The sequence below is a fragment of the Diadema setosum genome, chromosome 14 (assembly GCF_964275005.1).
Source record: "Diadema setosum chromosome 14, eeDiaSeto1, whole genome shotgun sequence".
Classification (NCBI taxonomy): Eukaryota; Metazoa; Echinodermata; class Echinoidea; order Diadematoida; family Diadematidae; genus Diadema; species Diadema setosum.
This window is the reverse complement of record NC_092698.1, coordinates 2,490,166-2,506,895: the sequence shown is the minus strand read 5'-3', so window position 1 is coordinate 2,506,895 and position 16,730 is coordinate 2,490,166. Positions and strand designations below refer to the sequence as shown.

The 16,730-nt window shown below is 38.1% G+C and overlaps 1 protein-coding gene across 1 annotated transcript in view; it reads left to right on the top strand.

Moving 5' to 3' along the window:
- LOC140237532 (transcription factor 12-like) overlaps nucleotides 1-16,730 on the top strand; it is a 268,067-nt gene that overhangs the window by 225,572 nt on the left and 25,765 nt on the right. Inside the window, exon 16 of the mRNA XM_072317467.1 lies at nucleotides 9,262-9,334. Coding sequence (XP_072173568.1) covers nucleotides 9,262-9,334 — 73 coding nt within the window. The remainder of the gene's footprint in view (nucleotides 1-9,261; nucleotides 9,335-16,730) is intronic.

The window sequence follows — 16,730 nt, the reverse complement described above, 5'->3', positions numbered from 1 at the left end:
ATTTTCTTTGTCTGCTGGCCTTTGTTTGGGGGAATTCCTTACAGGTGCAGTTGTGGAACATGTAATTGGAAGGTCAAAGTCACATGACTTTTGTATAGTGCCCCTCCCCCAAGCAACACGATCTCGAAATTTTACTGGGATTGGATTGTTCACAGCTATAACAAATATAGTGAAAATTGTGGGGGGCTCCACTATTATGTGAAATCTTTATGAAGGAAGCAAAAACAAAAAAACAAAACAAAACAGAAAACACCTATTGCAAAGAGATCAGAAAAAGGGGGAACAGATCAATTAGAATTTAACAAAAAATCAGCCAACTGTTGAAAGAGCAGTGAACATTAAAATGTCTGTTAGTCATTATGATGTCATACAGTGTGTTGTGGGGACCTCACAATGAGCTGTCTTGTTCCAGTCACAGTTAGCGTGTGGTTACTTGAAAATATCACTTATGTCCCATTTTTTCTCAAAATGAGATGCCTCGAATGCAAGCTATAACAAAAATGTGACATCATTACATGCTATTGGAGAAGACAATGAAAGTGGTCCTCGACAAACTGAGTTTAATCTTTTTGTTTGTTTTTGTTTGAGGAAGATCAGGAATAGTGTTTGGAGGGAATTCATGTTAGCACCAATTAGCTACAGAGAGGTGACAATAGGCCCGTTCACACACAAGGGAAAAAGTGCGATTTAAAAATCGATTTTCTTATCGCGATCAAAATTTCGAAATTTTTTCCAGTGTGGACAGAAAAATCTCACTAATTACCGCGATCCTTATCGCGATCCAACTCGCACTATTAGTGCGATTTTTCAGAATAATCGCAATTATTTTGCCAAGCGTCGTGTGTGTGAGCGCGATCGAGATTCGGAAATCGGTATTTTTAGTCCCATCGTTCATAGCGCGTGCGAAACTCTATTGGGACTGCAGGGTCAGTCTTCGGTCATGCAAGATTCGCGCATGCGCAGTTTGGCCACTGATCGTTCTTTCCTTGCTGCGAAGTGCTATTTTTCCCTGTGTATGAACGGTCGAAAAAAAAAATCGAAATTTGGATCGCGACTGAAATTTCGATTTTCGTTGTTTGTGAATGGGCCTTATGAGGCACTGTAAGATTGTTTAGTCAATGATCTAGTTTTGCTAAAAAACAAACAAACAAACAAACAAACTTCCCATGCTTTGTTGTTTTTCTCTCTCCACTGTTGCACTGAACAACTTTTGATTTGCATGATTCTTTGGATATTTCTGAAGATAGATAACCCATGTTTTCTTACTTGTCAAAGCATTTTTTCCTTCTTTAAAGCAAAGTTCTCTTTCGTAGAGTCCTGTTTATCTTCAAGAGAAACGACATTTGTAGTCATCGTTGATTTTAGTTTATTCAAAATGTATGGTGCAGGAAAGTTATAATTTCCACAGTGACACACGTTAAAGGTAGGGGATACCTTTTACAGAACTCCTAAAATGCAGCAAAACATTAAATATGAACCTCAGGGGACTTGTTTAGGCCACTGCTTAGAAATTTGGAAGTCAACAGTTATCTACAATTTGAATAATGCACAAAACTCAACTACTCAGTAGTTCTGTGTGTCAGCCACACTTCAGCCTTTTTGTTGCAGTCTCCTGTATTTTTTTATCTATAAACACAAATCTAAAAGTATATGAGCTGATGTAATAACATATAGAGTGTGTGGCAAGAATGCATATAGAAATCTTTGTAAGTTTGGATGAACTTTATTCACAAAATATACATGATGGACACACATGCAGTGCATGGGTCTGCAAAGGTAGCCTAGTAATGTACCGGAATTTATGGTGAGCCCCGAAAAGAATTCAATTCAAAATCTAACGGTCAATAAAAATGTACTAAATGTTACCTTCCACTTTCAATACTTTATGGGAGTTTCTAAAATGATACTCTCTTCAACATACCACTGTGTTTATACAACTCTTCATCTAAGGCATGCAAATGGGATTCCCTACCTTTAAGCACTGTATTCAGATTTTTTTTTTAAATGTAGATATAACATGCAGAGTGCTAGTGAAAATACTTGAATATTAACAAAGAGAAATACATAGATGAGATATGACAAGTTGACTTTATTGAAAATTGCTTTTGTGTTTCATTTGCACCGTTGAGTCATAGCGCTGTCTAATAATGTGAGTCAAGATCAGGGAATTGGATTCGCGGTAAGTTGAATATCTCATGCCATAAGATCCAATACTCCAACGGTGCCAACTTCAAAAAAAAAAAAAAAAAAAGATCAAAACAAAACAAAAGTCTCTCTACTTTGTAAGTTAGCGGAAATATGCGATGAAATGTGACATGGATAATAGAGAAGCAAAGAGAGAAAGAGAGAGAGAGAAAAAAAAAGAACACAAACAAACTTGAAATTCTCAGAGACCCGAGAACACTGTCAATGTTCAGTCCAATATTGATCAGCGTTGGAAAAGTTACTCTCTAATTTGCCCCTCCCCCTTTTCATTATCTTGTCTATTGTCTTCCTTGTTTCCTCTTTTCCATTATCTTTCTCTCTCTCTCTCATTCACTTTTTCTCCCTTTGTGTCTGAAGTCTACTCCCCACCCAATTTATGCCAGGTTTCTTTACTCTGATCCATAACTCACAAAATGCCAACACTTCCAAATAAATTTCCACTCAAATTCATAAATGTCAGCCGCGATTAGGAACTAGGTTTGAGGCACAAAAGTCCAGAGAGGAGATATCCAGAGGTAGAAGGAAAGAAAGAAAAGAAAAGAGAGAAATGGGTAAAGGGGAAAAAAAAAAAAGAGCCAAAAAAGAAATAGGATTACCTCAGACCGTCAAGCATAAATAACCAGCAGCAGTTGTTGTGTGTCGTGTCTATGGAGGGTTGGCGTTCTCGCTCCATATCTCTTGTGTATTGCGTGCGGACAGATTGTGTTTCGGCGTGATACCAAATCATTTGAACTTTTGGGGGAAGATTTTTGGGGGTATTAAAGGAAAATTAAAGCTGGAAGGGAGAACTGTTATGACTGTAACTTTCATTTAAAAAGAAATGCTCTTTGAAAAGAATAATGGAAACAACAACAAAAAAAAAAGCATGATGAAAAGAAGGCAAATAGAATGAATGGTACAGGACATGGTGATATATATGACTACAGATTTTTAGAGTTAACCATCATTTTGCTTCCTAGACCAATGAAAGTGGTCCCCTGTAGCCATGTGACTTGCATCGTTTGTGGGAGCGCCCCCCCCCCCCCACCCACCCTGCTCAAGATACCAGTAACATTTCATTTTAGACATCTCTTGCGACAAAAACAATTCATATTTTCATTTACAGTCGTGAAAAATGTGTGTAGGCGAGTGTTCATGCTTCTTGAGGAAAGAGTGCCCTGCTAGAGATGTACAGAATTGTAGAAGTCAGATGTGTATAGGGATGGCCATTTTGAATGGCTGTTTGGGCATCGAGAGACAATGAAAATCTATTCATCTTTTTTATTTTCATTTTCAGTGTAGATTACAGCTTTACTGCCAAGACATTCCCCCATTCAATACAGCTTGGTTGATGGAAAAAAGTTATGGGATTGTTTCTCTCCATATTATTGTCTTTCTTTTCACTTTCATTTATGTCCTCCTTGCCTTTTATGATATTTGTTACTCCATTTGTGGATTTTCTACGTGCATAAGGAGACATAGTGGGAGACGGGAGAGGGGTTACAAGGGAGATGGGAAGGGGTATAAGAATTTGACTGCGGAAGGGAACAAGACCTGTGCGATGCATTATAGCCCCATGAAACTATGCGCTGGTCGAGAAAGGAGGAAGATTGAAAAGAAAAAGAAAAAGAAAAAAAGAATCTTTTGCCTTTGTGGGTAACATTTCAAATTGTGACATTCATGAGTGTGGTATTGACATATTGAAGTCAAGAAACATGTGTTGCAGTCTATTAAAAGAACATGAAACATGAGAAACAATCCTCGAGTCATCGTTTGATTTTGTGAGAATGTGCTGTGCCATTGTACTTGAAGCTGTTGAATTTTGTGCAGGCATTCCTTTTTTTGTTTATTTGTTTGTATGTTTGTTTCCCAGTAGTTTGGCAGGCTTGTAGTAATTGAATACACTACCAGCAGTGCACAATAGCTCTATGTGCAATCCAGTTTTAAGAGTTCAGATATTCATATGCATTGGAGCTTTTTTTTCTTTTTTCTTTTTGAATAATAATAACATTTTGCAGAGAGCTAGGGTTATTTTCTCAGAGTGTTAATAGAAATGGCGTTTGTGATGCAGAAGATTGTGGGGCAGCCTTTACCCCCATTTAGCCCGGGTGCAATTCAAAAAGAGCACTGGCCGGTGCCGCGGAGCACACTACCTTCAAGAAGCTGTCGTCATGACAGTCTCACCTTGGAGTCAAATCCATGGGCATTTATACGTCTGTCACCGTCTTACCCCAGCTTGACAAATTTTGCTTGCCTCACCGTTCCCGACTCTGGACCCTGTTATTTCGCACCGATGCTTTTGTTTTAAGCCTCCTCGTGTCCTTCCCATTTCTTGGTCGGCCTTCCGCTCTTCCGAAATTTCACAGCAAATTTACCTGCTCATTTTCCTCTTTTTTCCTCTCATTCGTCAGCGCAAGCTTAAAGATGTCCATATGTGGAGCGCACACACTATTGAACTCGTCCCATGCACCAGTTTGTGCTTCTTTGTACATCCACAGTGTCAGTCCGCCCTTCCCTCCCTCCCCCCCCCCCCCCCCCCGAATCAAGTGAGAACAGATTCTGAAATGGCTGTAGAATAGGCCCGAATGGGTGAGTAATGTTGCAGACTACATTCCCATTCATTGTCTTGGGGGAAACCCCAGAACTGATTTCATGTTGGTCCAGACCAGTGTGCACTTTGAGGAGGAAACATAGTATTTCCTCTGCGACAGCCCTCGGCATCTATGGAAATTTGCGTCATTTCTCGAACAAAGCACTGACATCATCACGTGCAGCCCGTGTCTTTTGTGCGGACGACAGCTCGCCTCTTGCAACCACAGATCGCTCAAGTTAAACATTTTCATCTGGAATCTTATGGGGGGGGGGGAGGATGGAAGAAGAAAGTTAGTGACAACGATCCAAAGTTTTCACGAAGGAAGCGGCTGAAAACTGACATTTTCATCCATGTCAGTCAAGCTCGTTTCAGATCCAATCCGCGGTCCCACATGTCCCTAATTTGGCCAATCAGATCCATCATCCTTGACAGTAAGCTGACAAGTAGGAGGACATCTCCCCACGTCCTGCCCCTCCCTGCCCCACGGCCAACCCTATTCTCATCAACCTAGGATCTACCGGTCCTATTGTTTCACCACGAAGCTATCACAGAATCAATGAAATATGACAAGCAAGCGTTCAATAATGAAATAAAATGCCTGCTGTTGTGGTAGCTTTTATTCTAATAGAATGCCTGTTGTTTTGAAAACGATTATTCTCATAAAATGCCTCTAGTTGTGGTAACGTTTATTCTGTTTTGCGACCCTCTGTAAATGTTTGTCCAGTAACTTTCATCTCCTTCTCTGTCGCACAGGGATGAATATATTCATGCTTGGAAGTGATAAATGCCTGTAAGATCTGTTTTGAGCTGCGACGAAACATGTAACTGTTGTATATATCCCTTCACACTTTACAAAATTTACATGGTTAAAGAATAATGTCTCCCAACATTATGCAGAAATCATATAATACACCTCAGAGATTAAAAAAAAAAAGAGGAATTATAAAAAAACCACCCTATCCCCACGTTACTTGAAAATATGCTCCCCTTTTGTACCAAAATAACAGCTGGAATTTTCCCTTTTTTTTTGGGGGGGGGGATCTGAATAAATTCACTGGAAATGTATTGTTTCCTCCTCTATCATGAAGAAGTTTCCAGTTTTATCATTCTGAGGAAAGGTCTGAATTATCTTCCTGTACAACGTACAAGCTTGTGAAAAGAATTTGATTTTCAGGGTAGCAAAAGGGACACACAAACTTTACAGCTCTATGGTCTGCATTTGGCAGTAGAGACTGCTTGCAAAAAAAAAAAAAAAAACTTTCGTAAGCAAGTTTGTGCTGCAATCTGCAAGAATCTTCAGGATCGAAGGAGGCAGAATAAACAGAAGAAAATGTAGAACTGTTTTTACACCTTTTATTTTTTTTTTTTTACATTTTCTTGTAGAGAGTTAAAAAAAAAAAGAAAGAAAATGATTTAACCAACAAAGTCAGAAAATTACAGTAAAAACTTGCTGGAGACTATCTACACTGGATTTTTTTTTTTTTTAATCTTAATGACAACAATATGAGTATTGTGATTACAAACTTCCGCTTCTCTGTTACTAATGTTATTCATGTTTGTTTATGAAACAAAATGCATTTGGTCAAAATAATGATCAATGGACAATGCAGTGTATATCCTTGGCCAAGACTTACTTGCCCACAAGTTATGGATCAGAAATTTGAAATTTTGCTTCTTTGATTCTACATGATTGTATGGGAGGAAAGTATTAAAAGATATGTCATTTTCTTCTGTCAAGTTGTCCAAGCTTTTGGTCAAAGATGGGAACTAAACTGACTATCATCATCAAGTCCTGCTCTGTTTTGGGGGGTCGCAGCGGGTTGGACGCCCTTATGGCCAGTTTTACCCACCAGCTTCCTCAAGCCCGGCAGTTTGATGAGCAATTTGCGTGTTTGGGAATGACACACGAGGTCACCATAGTCGTCAGAAAGAGGAGGTTTAAGAGACAAACGAAAACAAGAAAGAGCCCAGAGGCTTTTGTTTGTGCTTCAACTTTCCATTTCTCTTTCGGTCTATTCCAATTCCCATGCCCCCCCCCCCCCCCCAAAAAAAAAAGAGAAAAAGATAAAACTCTATTTACATTCTACATTGCACATGTATGTGCATGTGTGTTTGTGTGTGTGTGTGTGTGTGTGTGTGTATGTGGGGGGGGGGGTCTTGGTGATTATCATGTCCTATAGCTTTTGGGATCCGTGGGAATTTGTTTGCCCTACTGCATTGACTTTTGGTTCACTATAGTAACATGTCTTCTAACTCTAGCAGAATTGTCTTCCCATCCCAGGGAAACAAAAGGAAATTCTGGTTCTGATTTTGAAACACGAGAAACAAAAAATGAAGTAACAAGATAATAATACTGCACGGAGTCAAATTGAGATTGTACCTGGCCCTTCAGTTTTGATGAATGCATAAAAATTGGCTAATTTTAGCTGTTGGTTTTGTCCTCTGAAATTGCCAGCCTGTCAATACTTTAAAGATCTTACTTGCTAAAAATGAAACGGTACGAGATATTTAGTGAATTTTCAAGTCATAAAATCAAAATAATATATTTGACAAATTTTATATATTTTTGTTGTTGTTTTGTTTTTAGAGATCAAATCATCCTGAATACTCACTGAGTTTGAAAGAAAGAAAGGAAACAAGCTATGTATGAAGCACTTTCATCTTAAGTAATTCCTAGCATATACAAGGCTTGGGATGGGAGAATCATTATCAATACCTTTGCAGATACTCACCCTTTCCACTGTGGTACTACCCACTACTGCTCGCCTGCAGCCTCTGCAGTCAGAGCCAGTGGCTCCAGCCGCTCTCTCTCCGCCTTGAGCCCTCAGTGGCTGGCTAGGCTAGGGGAGAGTGAGAGGGTAGGGGAAGGGTGTAGGCTAGGGTCTTCTGGCTAGACAAGGCAATGAACTCTCAGGAGTTACTCCCTTTTTGCAGGCAATGAAAAAAAAAATGAACACTTTTATTTGCTACCATTCACACACATCGCACTGAGCAGATTATCACAATAGCTTAAAAATGAGATAAAGCTAGCGTTCATTCATTTACATATTCCTATCAACCATTTAAGAACTGTTCTGCAAAAATTAGCAGACTTTCAAAATTTCATAACTTCCTTACTTTTAATCCAAATTTTTACTGTTTTAGGCTTGTCATATTTTACTTTTTCTTTTCCGACTAACTTTTAAATTTCCCTTTAATATGGACATACGGCCTTGCAATTACTCCTGGTTTATCCCATGGGAATGTGATCATGTGATGGTTTTGGTAGAATCTCCAAGTGTTAGTGTGTGAACAGATGAGAGAGTATATTTCTACATTTTATTTTGCTCTTTTTCGGGGGGGGGGGATCTTGTGACTGCTATCAAGATCTACATGGTTGAATGTTTGAGTGTTTGACAGATATTGATATGACCTAAGAACTTCTCTGCTATTAAACCTCACCAGTTGATTGTAATGCCATTTCTTTCTTTTTTTTTGGGGGGGGGGGAGGCATTTTTTACTTCAATCTTTTATTTTGTTTAGTCTTTCCATGTTACTGCATGGTTGTGACTCATAAAAGAGCACTTTCTTCTAATTCATACGAGCGCAGTATAGTCAAATCGTCTATCGTCACTTCATCTTGGCTCGGAAGTAAGTGCTCAAATGTGGTTTTTAGAAGGGATTTCACCTGCAAATAGCATCAGCGTTTCTGTGTATGTGGCTTTAAAATCACCCAGAGTGTTTGGTACGTCAGAGGTCAGTCGGAAGCATTGTGTGCACACGATCAGCTAACTGATCGATATGGAATCTCGATATCATTCGTAAAAACGCACATGCGTAGCTAGAATGTGCACACATCAGTACCGACACTTACGAAGCAGAACTTAAGTGCGCGGAGCACAAGTGCCAAATTGTTACAGAGATATGATATGATTTATCAGATACTTTCAGGGCAATCACAGGTGAATTATGGCTGTTTTTTGTGTATTCTAGTTGCACACACAAATTTGATTTCCAGGGTATTGTACACTTTAAGCAATGATTTTGTTTTTGAGAAAATTCACATGCATGTGAAATTTTTGATTCAAGTAATGTTTGGCAAATGTCACATCTCTGTTGCATCTCTGCTTGTCCTGCGTATGGGAAATATTTTGACACTTTCCTTTTTTTTAAATTAATATTCCATACCATGGAATTTAAGTAATTAATGTATCAAATACATTATTCGTTTTCCCCTCATGTGTTGGTTGCAGTTTATTATTATTGTTATTATTATTATTATTATTATTATTATTATTATTATTATTATTATTATTATTATTATTATTATCATTATTATTATTATTATTATTATTATTATTATTATTATTATTATTATTATTATTATTATTATTATTATTATTATTATTATTATTATTATTATTATTATTATTATTATTATAATAAATCAGACAAAAGAGGGATTAATTGTTTGTTTGTTTTTTCTCTCTCTCTTTCTTTGCTAGGCTGGTCCACAATCATTATCAGAGAGGGCAGGTATGCTGTCACAAGAACTCAACCCATCACAAGCCTATGGAGGTAACGTATATTGTGCCGACATGAACTCTTACCAGTCAAAAGGATTTGCATGTGTGCATTTTGTAGTCACGAAATGTGAGTAAAATAGTCACTAGTTGCAACCAATAAGTTCATTTTTAAAATTGTTTGGATATATTTGCAATATTTATAACTCAATAATGTTTATGAACATTGGGATTTTTTTTTTTTTTAATCTGAAATGCCTGAAATCTCAGGATGCTTTCAGTTTATTGTATTCCATGGCAGACTGTGCTGGAATTTTATGAGCTTGACGATGGCAACATGTACATTGTGTGTGATTATTCATGATGTTCCAGCTTGAATCTTTCCAAAATTAATCTATCATGCTCCAGAACGTAGAAATAGGAAGGACTCTGAGATATTACAAACAGATCTGAGGATATGAAACAAAATAGTATTTGCTAGAGCTTGGGGTAATAGTTTTTTTTTTCCTTCTGTTTCTCCTTTTTTTGATGGCATATCATTATAATCTTTGAATGGTTAGGTACAATGTACATATTGTAGGTCAAAGTTTCATCAAAGTTATATTGAAGATTGCCTTTTTTTTAATTGAGCTGGGGTGATGTGTTACATTCCTTGTGAAAAAGCAGGTTTGGTTGGCAATACTATTCTTATTTAACATAAATTAACTCAACTGTAGTTATGAATTAGAAACAGGAGGAAAAACCTATCCCCTTTACATCTGAATCTTTTGTCCACCCCCACCCCCATATCCTCCTCTCCCTCATAACCTTCCCCCCCCCCCCCAAACAACATCCTCCCTCTTCTCAGCCTCTTCCTACCCCCATCTTCAATGCCCCATCCTGCTGCCTCAAACTTCCTCTTGGAGTTGTACCCCGATGACATCTCAACCTGTCTGCTTGTAACCAACCAACCACCACACATGAAGCGGGATGTCCAAAGTTGTTTGGAAGGGTGGATTGTTTATTTGTGCTGTGTTTGAATTGAATCCCCTTCACCCACTGACAGATATCCTTATTTTTCTCAAAGCTAGTATTTCCTTGTCTTCTGCCTTCCCTTACACGCATCAGGTTTCAAGCCAACCTCTCCTTATAGTATGAATAGACTCAAGTTTGCAAATAAGCCATTCACCATTGATATAAGAAAAAGAAGATTTTTCCCCTCATCTACAACTTTCAGGAGTAAACTTGAATCATATGTTTTTGTGAAATGATTGCTGATGTTAAATGTCATCATCAACAATTCACAAAATGTGTTTTGCTCTTAATGATTTGCTACTAAAGATAGCTGGCACCAAGTCTGATTAAGTTGTTTCTGTAGATTTAAAAGAAGTGCACTCCTGGTACTAGTACTACAAGTGTACTTCTTGTTGGCATGGTGTTACTAAACAGAGACACCAGAATATGTGTGGCTCTGCTAAATGATATGTGAACATTCATTGTACAATGCATAGACCCTGTGTGTAGACCATAATGACACTTTGTACAGGGCAAGAAGTAGCGATACTACATTTCGGCTCTGCAGGAAACTTCACAGTTAGTAATAGTTCCGTTTCTCAGTTCCTTGTGCAAACTTTGAAATGCACACGTTCAGGACGTAGGATTCTTGTAGAGAAACAGGAATTGGTGTACATGGGTAGTGTGACAACTAAATACTTGCAAAGCGTATGTGAATGAAAAATAGATCCACATGGAATTCCGTGGATGTCGCAAAATTGCAGTTCCCCTGTGTCTTTCAGACTTGGAAAGATACTCAAAATCTTTTGAGTCTTCTAGATTTTCTCCGTCTTCAAGAATTCAGTTTTGACTGCATGTATATTTATGAATGCAAAGTTCAGACACAAATTTGCCTGACTGCAATGCAAGCAATTCACTGAAAATTATGTTTATATATTTCAGTAGCCAATAAAAAAAGAAGAAAAGGACCCAATATATCTTGAACATTTAGAAAGGTATCGTGAGCAAAATTTGTTTTCTTTACTGTTTCTGTGGTAGGGACTTTTGACAATGTGTATGATGCTTTTGGGTTTCCTGTGCAAATCGGCATGCAAAACACACTACGGGTTAATCACTGTAAGGGTAGGCCTATAAAAAAGTTAAGTGATTCTTGAGAATTTCATGCTGCACAATCGGTCAATCACTTCTCTGGACAAATTTTCTTGAGGTGAAATGGGGAATGAAGATCACTGTCTACTATTAGTACTAGTAGTGGTCTGTAATCACATTCTATGATGAAGACCAAAAGAGCACAGCATAAGAAGGGTGCATAGTGTTAGCCAGTATGCTTTGTTCTGACGGTCACCCCACCACCACCATCACCCTCCCCCTTTATCCTCCCTGTCCTCCACCTACCCCCAGCGTTTCTCTCTCCTCTCAGGGACAGAAGCCGACAAGGGTATAGCATTCAATCCATTCGCTCCACCCACCGCCTGCACTCAATTTACACCCAAGGTTTGGGGGTAGGGGAAGAGGGAGTGTGGTGGTGGGGGGGGGGATAAGGTAACTTATGAGGAATAGATCTGATGTGGGTGACTTTCATAGTCATTGTTATGTATAGAAAATAATTATTATAGAAAGAAGTATGTAGTAGCTACAGATGATTGTTTGGGTATAGTTTTATGCAGCTACATATAAGAACAACATCAATTTTATTTATGCATTGTGAGTGCATTGTACCCAGTAGATGTGGGACTCCTATGACTATTTCGTTCCATTTTTGTGACAGTCTTCTACCATGAGCAAATTTTGCCATCGTATCCACAGTTGGCTCTAATTTCCTCTTACCCCGACCCCTCCCTTCCCCAACTTCCTCTCCCACCCTTCCTCTCCCCCTTCCTGAAAAATGGAAGCATCTCCCCCTCCCTCAAAGAACACAGACTTTCTATCCACAGGGTATGGTATGAAGGTCATCTTCCTTCCTTCACATTTATTTACCCCCCCCCACCCATACACACACACACACACACACACACACACACACACACACACACACACATGCTCATTCACCAAAAAGACAAGAAAAGTGACGAAGGAAAAAAAAGGTGAGAGCTACCTTTTAAAGGGACTGATGGCTGGGCAGTCATCATTTATAAAGATAACTTCAAATTCTCATTACATTGTGCTCTTGATGTATTAAACTCCAGAATTTACTCAGTCTCTTCTGCTCTTGACACTGCTGACGTGGGGGTAAAGATAGGTGGGACAAATTATATCATGATTGATACAACCCCCCCCAAAAAAAAAAACCAACAAACAAACAAACAAATAATAATAATAATAATAATAATAATAATAATAATAATAATAATAATAATAATAATAATAATAATAATAATAATAATAATAATAATAATAATAATAATAATAATAATAATAATAATAATAATAATAATAATAATAATAATAATAATAATAATAATAATAATAATAATAATAATAATAATAAAAAGGGCCCTAAATGGTGCATGTCATGATGGGGTAAATGTATAGGGCCTACAGCAAACAGCCAGGTATATTTTATGGCTAGACATTAAGAGATTTTGTATCATATTTGGCATTTTGAGCAAAACAGAACAGTATGGATTTTTTTAAGAATGATTAATTCGACAATAAGATCTTCTGCTGTTTCATGAAGCAAGATATCTTTTTAGAAGACTAAATGTCTAGTGAATTCAGATAAATTCCTATCTTAAAGTGGTACGTGTGTGCATGTGTTTTGTAATTATAATATAATGTAAAAGCCTTTAAAAAAATCCATTATGGCATAGCGGTTTGTGTCATGATCATGCCTTGCTCTGTGTTTCTGTGCCACTGGATCCGTTGTTTGGGAGATACCTTCATGATCTGCGGAGGTTTTACGTTGGAAGCCGACTCAAACTGCTTCCAGATTTCCAGCGCCGTCTGCTGATGACTTGCAAAGCTCGTAGAGCGCGTGGCTTTCTTCTCTGACAAATTGATCAGGCATGGGTTCGGCCGCCTCGCTGACAAACTTTGACATAGGTGGGACTAAGCTTGTCAGATGAAGGCAGGCCCTTTCACTAATGCGACTTACTCCTTGTTTACAACTTTTTCTCCTTCAGAAATCTCTCATGATTTTATTCCCCGTCCTCACATATTTATCTCCTTTCATTTCCCCAGGAGCCCTGTCTCAAACATTCCGGGTCATTCTGGGTTAACTTTTAATATTTTGAATCATCTTGATTTGTAAATATTTTCTGAGAAGTTCATGATTGATCTCTGAGTGTCTCACATTGAATAGATCAACTGATAAAATGAAGGAATTTGAATATTTCTATACAGTAATAGTTCTTGACTTCATGTTTGGATTTGAGAAACAGATATAAGAATATGTCAATGTAATTATCTTGCCTGTCAGTTTTGGATATTCTTGACTTCACAGTTTAATTTTCAAGGAGACAGATGATCATTAATTACTTTTTTCCGCAAGTTGAGCACAGAAAAACATAAGAGTGCAGCCAGAATCGTGGCATGACAACTTATTTTTCTTTCATAAGCTGGTCAGCTAGCAGGAGAAGGGGAAAAAATGCATTATCGTGATCTGCTGCATCGTACGAGAGATCATTTCTGCCTAATCACAGACTCAAATAACCAAACTTTCCGGGGATGATCTTCAGGGGGTTGAAGTAATTCTGCAAGTCATGGCGAAAATATGTCTCGGGAATACACTATTTCACTCTTTCAGTGATGAAGTGGAAGGGATAAGGGAACTGCTATTACATTCCCTCTTCCCCTTCAACTTTCCTTGGAAGAAAAGATTTTCACTTTCTTGCTCAGTTCAACATATTCTCACAATGTAAGAAGCAGTTTTGTGGACTTCTAGGGGAGGAAATTTGTAGCAGTTTGTTATTAATTGTTGTTTGGTAATCCAGCTTTGTTTTATGATATATGTGTAAAACTAAGAAGTGAATTTCCCTCGGTATTGAGACAGACAATCAAAATGACTTCAGGTCATGATTCAGGTCAGTCAACCATCTTCCTGCTGTTTTCCCAGATCCCTTCTTTTTCTCCCCTCTCTTTTTACCCTGTCTTCTTTTCTTTTGCTTACTAACTTTACTCCATCCCTCTCTCCTTCTCCTCTGACTGTGAAAATGTGCAACAGAGAGATTCCTCGCTTCTGGAGTAAGAACAAGAGGGATCAGAAATTAGGATCCCGCCGTGCAAGCTGGGCTAATTTGAGCTAATTTCTCCCTCCCTGCAAGACAGCGGCACAGCACGCCGAGTCCCGCCGAAACGGGAGCGAGGATTTCTCGTGGCGTGCGCTCCTCAGTGAAGCGCCAGTGCCCTCCTTCTCCTCCTGCCAGTGTTGCTACGGCAACAGTAGCCAGACATCTCGCATCCTTTTTGTGATGCACACACCCACCATGAACAAGGAATATTTCAGCTTGCTCTTGAGCTAGAATTGCCCTAGACGTCTTCTGATGAGATGAAAGCCTTTGACACTCATAATATTATAACATATATTTTCTTCTTGTAGTCCTATTGGGCAAGGAGGCAAAAATTATTATCATATTACTTGCCAAATAGCATTACAAGGAGATCTTCCATTACATAGTCTCCCAGCTTCAATCAAGATGTGTCAATGTTTATGTATTGGGAGAGTCACCTGATGAGTAGTAAGATGAAAAATGTTTTCATCCCTTTATTTGTACGTTAGTGATTGCTGGATTTGCTGAAAAATACAATATTTCAGATGCTCAAAATTGTAGTGATTGACATTCATCCCATTCTGCTAAGTAAACCTAAACCATTCCTGTTCCATTTTTCACTGAAATCAGTGTTATTTGCATCAAGTTTGTGTGCAATATTGCAACTGAAACAGAAAAATTTGAAAGTTCATAATTTTCTCCATTTCTGCCAAAGTTGAAAATGTAACATAGTTTCTCCTCTCTTGTATTAAAAAAAAAATGACAACAGCAAACAAGAACAAAATGAGATTGTTGCAAAATACAAAAATGTAGTGGTTGTGCAGGTGTGCCCTGTTTATAATCTCAGGCAGCAGAAATCTTTCAGGACCTTTTTATTCCCTTGACTGCCCTTCGATTCTCTGCGCGACTATGCTATTTACTAATAACCTGTAGGATTATCTGTAGTTTGACTATACCTTAAAGCACTGTGATCCCAATTACCAGAGAAAAAAAATATGATTTGAACATACTGAATAACAAAAACAAACCATTTGTTGTCGGGAGTCCAGATTCCATCTAGACGTTCAAATAAACAGCTAAATCCGGATGAGCGTTACGCATGATAATGTCTATCCATGCCTTTCCTAGCATAAGATCCGTAGAAATAAAAATTGGCCATATCACATCCTAGCATATTTCCTACTCTCTTTTCTGTTCTGTATTTCCGTATAATAGAGCTGACTTGAACCAGGGATATCACTTGCAGGGATATCATGGTTGTGATTGTGGTTGTTTTAATTTGTCTGTTTGCAGACTTTTTTTTTTTTTTGGGGGGGGGGGGTTCTCTTGGACGAAATTGCAGCAGGGAATCTTTTCTTTGTCTTTGAGTTCTCATTTAGTTACACATGGCATATTTCCCCAGGCCTTTAAGAGCTGTGTATACTAAAGCCAGATTTATTTTCTAGGTAAGCGTACATTTGTCCGAAAGATTAAGGAAGTGATGAATTAAGTCACTTACAGATTTGAAATCGGGGTTTTGAAGAAGAGTTGAGGGGAAGGTTTGACTCTCAGTAACTTTGGGTCATTCATAGAGTGTATTTTTTATGAATAAAGTTTCAAATTAATAAATTCCCTTCCCCATCCCCCACCAGTCCCGGGGGCTGTCTATACCATCTGGAAGATACTTGTTATGTATGTGGATTTCATTATCAATAAATTTAGCCCAGTTTCCGAGATTTGCGCTGAGCTGCACGCTTTGCTAGGAATGGGAAAGAGGGCAGTGATGGGGGTAGAGAGGCGATCACGGGACCGGTATTCTTCTGTGTGGGTGGGATGAAGAAAGAAGACAAAACAAGACTTAAAGCCGCACTCCCTCAATTTACTCAATGAGGCCCCATTCGTTACCAGCTCAGCTGCTCATGATGGCAGTCTCCTGCATTCGATTATCCCTCATATTTACCGGAAAAATACCAATTACATATTTATCCTATTTACGTGTTTTGTGCATGTTTATTGCACAATATTATTGCTTATGCTTATCTATTTGTGTAATGATTTGTTATCATTTTAATCACTGCATTTGTTATTCTCTGTATCTTTGGAATTATATTTGATTGATTGCAGAAATGAACCAAACCAAAAAACAAAACACAACAAAAAGAAAAAAAACCTGCCTTCTGAGGTTCAATGAGAGTGCTTGCCGTTTTACTTGTAGTTTTTTTCTTTTTCATTGATTGTTAATTATTTTAAAATATCTGATGCAATTTTTTA